Below are 6,988 nucleotides of genomic sequence, written 5' to 3'. Positions count from 1 at the left end.
TTATATATTTTAGCACATAATTTACATTTTACTGTTTTAAATATATATTTTTTTCCTTTTCCTTGTACATGCATTTGTGCCTCTTAAACAGTTATTTTTATTATTTTTTATAATTCTTTCCCAGCAGCCTTTTTGTTTCCAAGTGTTGCTTTTAAATTTCTCTGTGTCCTGTTTGTACTTTACCTGATGCAATTCTGTCTCGTTATGTAAATAAGGTGGGCGGTCCTTCTTGGGTCAGCTCCTCTACTATTGGTCAACAGTGAAAGGATCAGGATCCATGTGCAGATCTACTGTGCATGGTTGTCCTGCCTCAGTTTAGCTTAAAGTTTAGTTTAAAACAAAGGCAAAGAGGAAAACACTTACTTGTGCTTTTATTTTTGACTAAATCCTAAACCAGGGCTATTCAACTTGTGGCCCGCGGGCCACATCTGGCCTGCGAGTGACCAAAGTTCAGCCGCTAATTGGTTCATTCATCTCTTCAGCCCAAACCCCTGGTTTTTTACTTTAATTACTCTGAGTTGTTTTAGTTAAACAGACCTGTTTGGTATCTACAGAAACATCAGAATCTTGGCCACAAGCTGGTGAAAACTAGGGATGTACAATATAACGATATTAATATCGGTATCGATCCGATATGTAAAAATGGGCCGATATTAATGTGTGATATTGATTTCCCATTTTTTATCTTTGTGTTTGTGTTTTGGGAGAGGCGATGGTTGGTTGAGCAGCATCTGTTTGGTCATGTTGTGATACTGATGCTGCAGCAGGAATAACTGAAGTAGAGTCATGTCAGACGTCTGCTTCTTTATTTATTGTATCAAAAAAACACCCAAGTGTGTTTGTGCATATATGTATAATTTGTGTGTTTGTGTAAGATCTGTAATTATCAGCTTTTGGCCATAACATCAATAATTATATTGGATATCGATATCGGCTTAAATTTTCATATCGGTGCATCCCTAGTAAAAACATTTCTATGAGCACTTAAGACAGTTAAAACTACAAGTAGTTGAAGATAAAACAATGAAAGTGAAAATAAAATCGGTATAAACTTTTGTCAAGTCAGAGATGTTAAAATATTGTTATTATTTTACTGTTATTTTAAGCAGGCAAGTCCCTTTGAGACCTCAGATCTGTTTTTCAAGGGAGGCCTGGGCCTGAAGACCACCTATTGTACATGTTTTTAAAGGGTGGGGGAAACTGGAGTACTCGGAGAAAACCCACACAAGCACAAGGAGAACATGTAAACTCCACACAGAAAGACCCCAGGTCTGAACCGGGGAGCAAACCCAGGACCTTCTTGCTGTGAGGCGTCGGTGATTACCACTGAACCATCGTGCTGCCACTCGTGTGTTAAATAAGAGGCAGAATGTGTTCTTTTTGTTTTTGATATTGTTTAATTATCACTACTTTTATAGGGTTCTGTATGTTTTCATGATTAAATGCAGTAAAATAAACTAATTTAAAAGGTAACAGATCTTTGTAAAACTGGGTTTATTTACATAATGACTTTAATTGCTGGATGTTCGGCCCCTCAGCTGTTGACCTGCAGTAACTGTGGCCCTGGAGTGATTTAGTTGAACAGTCCTGGACTAAACTTTAAGGTAAACTGAGGCAGCACAAGCATGCACAGTAGATCTGCACATGGATCCTGATCTTTCCTGTCCTCCTGTCTGCTGATCAAAGAGAGGAGCTGACCCAAGAAGGACCGCCCACCTTATTTACATAATGACAAAGAAATGCATGAGGTAAAGTAAAAACAGGAGACACAGAAATGTAAAAGCAGCACATAGAAATAAAAAGACTTATGGGAAAAGTAACTAAATATAAATATTTAAGAGACACAGATGCGTGTACAAGTTAAAGGAAAAACAAAAAAATTAAAACAATAAAATGTAAATTAGGTTTTATAGAATATAATTTATTGGGCCTAAGCTGGAAAAAATATTTTGAAGGTCAATTAAATTATAAAACATGATGTAAAAATCTCCTTTTTTAATTTAACAGATGCATTAAAGTGTACATATTTACTTAATGGTCCATTTATACATTTCTGCTTTTATTTCTAATTATGTCAGATTTGGTCAATAATGGACAGCAGAATTAGAAGTTGGACCATAAAACCAATCAAAAATATAAAAGTTGTTTCTAAACATTTTCTGGAAGAAGTGAGGCGGTTGCAAACAGACATTTTCACAGCCATGGTCCAAACTGAATGAGTGTCAACGTTAACACTTAAACTCCATTCATTGTTGCTCTTTTACCTGTGCAGTCTTTGTAACATCATGATTGTTCACGTCAAAAAAATTAGAAGTGAGCATTAAGACCTGCACTGTGAACGTAGCCTAGCATTGTATAATGTGACAAGAGATTCTACTGTTATTACTACTGTTATTACTACTGTTATTACTACTGTTATTACTACTGTTGTTGCTACTGTTATTGCTACTGTTATTGCTACTGTTATTGCTACTGTTATTACTACTGTTNCTGTTGTTGCTACTGTTATTGCTACTGTTATTGCTACTGTTATTGCTACTGTTATTACTACTGTTACTACTGTTATTACTACTGTTATTACTACTATTGCTATTACTACTGTTATTACTACTGTTATTACTACTGTTATTACTACTGTTATTACTACTATTATTACTATTGCTACTGCTATTGCTACTGTTATTGTTACTGTTATTGCTACTGTTATTGCTACCGTTATTGCTACTGTTATTGCTACTGTTACTACTACTGCTATTATTACTGTTATTACTACTGTTATTACTACTGTTATTACTACTATTGCTATTACTACTGTTATTACTACTGTTATTACTACTGTTATTACTATTGTTATTACTACTGTTATTACTATTGTTATTTTTGTAGCATTTGCAAGTTTGTCAGGATGACAGCGAGTCAAATTTAACAGAAAAATGTTTTTTGAAAAGTAAACAGAAATGCTATTAATTGTGATCAAGTTTTTCTAAATAAATTGTATTTTGTCTGTGTGTGTGTGTGTGTGTGTGTGTGTGTGTGTGTGTGTGTGTGTGTGTGTGTGTGTGTGTGTGTGTGTGTGTGTGTGTACATAACTGTACCTGCAGCAGGGGGGCTCTGAATAATATCAGACAGAGTGTACCCTCCTGAACTGTCAGAACGTCTCCTTGGTTTCTTCTTGACCTTCATCTTCACCTTCCTCAACAGTGTTTCTCTGCAGGAGAAAAAAAAATTAAACAATTAACAAAAATAAGATAAGGTAGCACTTTACTGATCCCCAGCAGGAAAAGGTCACAGGCTACAGCAGCAATGAAACGACAGACAGAGAAAACTAAAAACATTAAGTACAACAGAAACAAACAAAAAAATACAACAAATAGAAACAAATAATCAGTAAATCTACATTTGCAGTATATTAATATAATTATAAGTAGATACAGTAGATTTCCTGTGAAATGCACAGAAATGAGATGTGGAGATGTTCAACAGTTTGGTTGTAAAGCCTCACTGCAGATGTGATGATGATGAAGATGATGATGACAGACCTGTGGTAATGGTTTGTTGGTCAGTTGGACTCTGATATTTGTAATCCTCAATCACCTCCATATCCAAACCCTGAATCCTGACTAGGGCTGCCATGATTAGTCGACTAATCAACAACTAATCAACTATTAAAATAGTCGATGACTAATTTAATAATCGATTGTCTTTTTTGTTTTTTTATTTGTTTTTGTCTCCAAACTGCTTTGACAGCTTCCACTGCCACGTCTGCCTTTCTGTCGTTGACACACATGCACAGTAGTGGTAACTGGGGTAGGCCGTGGACGTCACAAGACATTATACAGACAGGCTCTGGTATCATGGCTACCTGACAACAGAGCTCAAAGTGTGGGATCATTTGAAGAAAATGAAAGAGAAACCTGTGTAATATCTGCAGAGCAGAACTTACCTTCCACAGCTATTATTTTTAGTTAGCATATAGTTAAAATCTAACCATGGTTATATAATAGCAGCTGTGTTCTGGTGTGATAAGCTCTATGTTTTACATTCATATCTAGACAGTTCCATAAAGCTATTCCCTGAACTATAATATATTGTTCCTTCAGATTATTTCTAAATGAAGGATTAATGAAAATCTCCTGTCCCTTAAGGTTGTGGTGACTCTCTTTTTAGCTGATCTTGACAGGATATCATTTTTGACAATAATATAATTTGACTTGATATTTTGACTGGTAACAGTGTTTTATTAGCCCAATACATGACTCGCAAAATACTATAATCAACCAGATGATAAACTTTCACTAATTTCAACTGATGAAATAATATTTGTTAGATGACCATAAGGTTTTCTAAAAACAATTCTTACAGCTCTTTTCTGCACAATAACAATGTTATTTGTAATAGTTTTGCAGGCTTTTCCCTAAACTTAAAGAAAAAATCCTACTTATAAAATTCAATATATTAAAATTTAAAGGAACAAATTATAAACTAGGTGTGAATAGTTTTATTTTTGTTTTCTGGTAAGTTCATAGAAACCCAAGTGTCTCCTGATGGTTGCTTTAAAACATTGTTTTTTCTGCTTAGTTTCTCTGGTGCTGTACAGCAGCCAGTGGATTAGAAAAACAAAACAGGGTTACACTATTGTTTGCAGTTGTTTACTATAGTTTTGTGCCGGCTAAAACTCTTTTTGTTTCTGTACTAATGCAGGATTCTAATGCAAAAAGTAATACTTACACCTCTAAAACAAAAACTGTGGCTAATACTAAATTATGTCATATTTTTTGTACCTGCAAGACTGCTCCATTTCTGCTTCTGGTCTGGGGCTGACTGCTGAGTCCAGGTCCTCCTCCTCATACAGACTGAGGTCTGGTGCATCAGGGTACGGGGTGATGACACGCTTCTGCATTGCTGGGATCTACAATCAAATTCAAAGCCTATTTAAACTATAATTTGTATGGAACAAAAACTGAAATGAACACAGAACTAAAAACAACAAACTGGAACTTGATGCCAACCATCACTGATGTCCCCCGCCTCAACGACAGAGGACAACAAGTGAAGGGATGAAATCAGCTTCTACTGTTTTTCTTGCTGATGTTGCATTTACAAGAAAATATGGTTAGCCAAACTGCAAGAGAGCCAAGAGCAGCCCAGCTCCAGGTTCATAACTTCTCCATCTGAACCATCATCCACATCATAACAAAACTGATGAGCAAACATGTAATGCAGCTGTTTTCATCCTTACTAGTAGTAAAAATTACTCACCATCTTCCTGTAGGCTGCAGAAAGCTCCACCAGCACTTCATCACTAACAATGTCAAGAGCTCTGAAGACAACAGAGCAGCAGACAAACATATTTAAACAGCAACACAGGCCAGGTTAACCCTAACCCTAACCCTGACTGACCAGGTCTGTTACAAACATTAGAACCACCATCTTACTACAATCAAACTGTGATGTCTTTTAATAGGAAATGGTCTGATTCAGATATGTGCTGCTCATTTATTCACACTGATTCTCACCTTGACTCCAGCAAGGCGGCCATATTGAGGACGATGAACTGCAGGCAGGACAGCTTCAGCTGCTCTGCGTTGTACAAGGAGGCGAACTCCAGCAGCTCTGCAGCATTTTTTAGGGTCACTGATGAGAAAAAATGATTCAACAATTTCACAACTGTGTCTGCTTTTTAGCACACGTTTTGTTTGACATGGCATTCAAACAATAAAAAACAGGTCATAAAGTCATCTGGTCCTTCCCCAGTCTGCTGTTGTTAACCAGTCTAGGAGGGTGTAGAAGGCAAAGACAGTATAGTCTAAATTAGTTCTAGTAGCTGTTGTGCTTTTAGCTGCTACCTTCAGTAAGCTTTGCCACAGTGAGTGCATTTTTTTTACACAGGATGGTTTTTCTGACGCAACCTGGGCACAAACCACAGCCTCAGGATTAGAAGACCACCGAACTGCCGCAGCCCCCAACAGAAATGACTGTATTTGATATTATTTTAATCATTTTTTATGGAGCCCGGGAGGAAACGAAGGGATTTTCTGTCTTTTGTGGTTCTTTGCAATTCTTTTTGCATTCCCACGCAAAGGTTTAATGTTTTGCATTAATTGTTTTGAATGACATTTTATTTTGAAATATTCCGTTACAGAAACAGGAAGTGTCACCAGCTGGGGAAATTGACAGTGATATTGTGTGGCTGCAGTTATAATATTTGCATATTACCTATCTCTATGTGTGGCTGTGATGTGTATAATCCTGGTATGATATTTATTTAAACCAATTTTATTTAGACTTTCATAGTTTTATCTTCAACTGCTTGTAGTTTTAACTGTGTTCAGTGTTCATAGAAATGTTTTTACCAGCTTGTAGCCAAGATTCTGATGTTTCTGTAGATACAAACATGTCTGTGTTTAACTAAAACAACTTAGAGTAATTAAAGTAGTAAACAGGAGTTTGGGCTGAAGAGATGAATGAACCAATTGGCAGGCCGTACTTTGGTCACTCGTGAGCCGGATATGGCCCGTGGGCCACCAGTTGAATAGCCCAGGAGTATGTTTTATCTGCCTCAGCAGTCTTATTTGTCAAACCTGTTCAAATGCAACATATGGTCACATCAGGGTGGTCTTACAGGCTTATGCTGCGTTCACACCAAACCTGATTTCAGCTTCAAAATGGCATCCAACGCTGAAGTTTGAAGCTTGTGCACTTTGAGGTCAGACGCAGGTCAGCTSTTGAAGKGCTGCACGTCAACAGCCTCCCCGCCCCTCCCTCCTCTGTCGGGCTCTGTTTAATGTCGGACCAGGAAGTGGCTTTGCTTTATTTACAGAGAGCAAGAGCATGTCACGTTCATTAGATAATTAATTCATAATTAATTCACCAGATAATTCAGAGTAGAGGCTCACAGCTGCTTTCAGGACTATTTTTGTCCRGAGTCCAGTCTGATGAGTCTCTGCCACACATTGGTGAGGATATCTCTGTCAGGACACCGACTGCA

The 6,988-nt window shown here is 37.1% G+C and overlaps 1 protein-coding gene across 2 annotated transcripts in view; it reads right to left on the bottom strand.

Annotated features, from left to right (window-relative positions):
• Positions 1–6,988, bottom strand: part of ibtk (inhibitor of Bruton agammaglobulinemia tyrosine kinase) — a gene marked incomplete at its 3' end in the record, with an annotated part of 35,685 nt that overhangs the window by 9,927 nt on the left and 18,770 nt on the right. For both annotated transcript variants that reach the window (XM_014009709.1, XM_014009710.1), the window contains 4 exon segments: positions 3,096–3,208; positions 4,782–4,909; positions 5,260–5,320; positions 5,517–5,634. In XM_014009709.1, the coding sequence (XP_013865163.1) occupies positions 3,096–3,208; positions 4,782–4,909; positions 5,260–5,320; positions 5,517–5,634 (420 nt within the window).

This window comes from Austrofundulus limnaeus, unplaced genomic scaffold (assembly GCF_001266775.1).
Source record: "Austrofundulus limnaeus strain Quisiro unplaced genomic scaffold, Austrofundulus_limnaeus-1.0 Scaffold60, whole genome shotgun sequence".
Lineage (NCBI taxonomy): Eukaryota > Metazoa > Chordata > Actinopteri > Cyprinodontiformes > Rivulidae > Austrofundulus > Austrofundulus limnaeus.
Note: the sequence above shows the minus strand (reverse complement) of the source record. Positions and strands in the feature narration are given on the sequence as shown.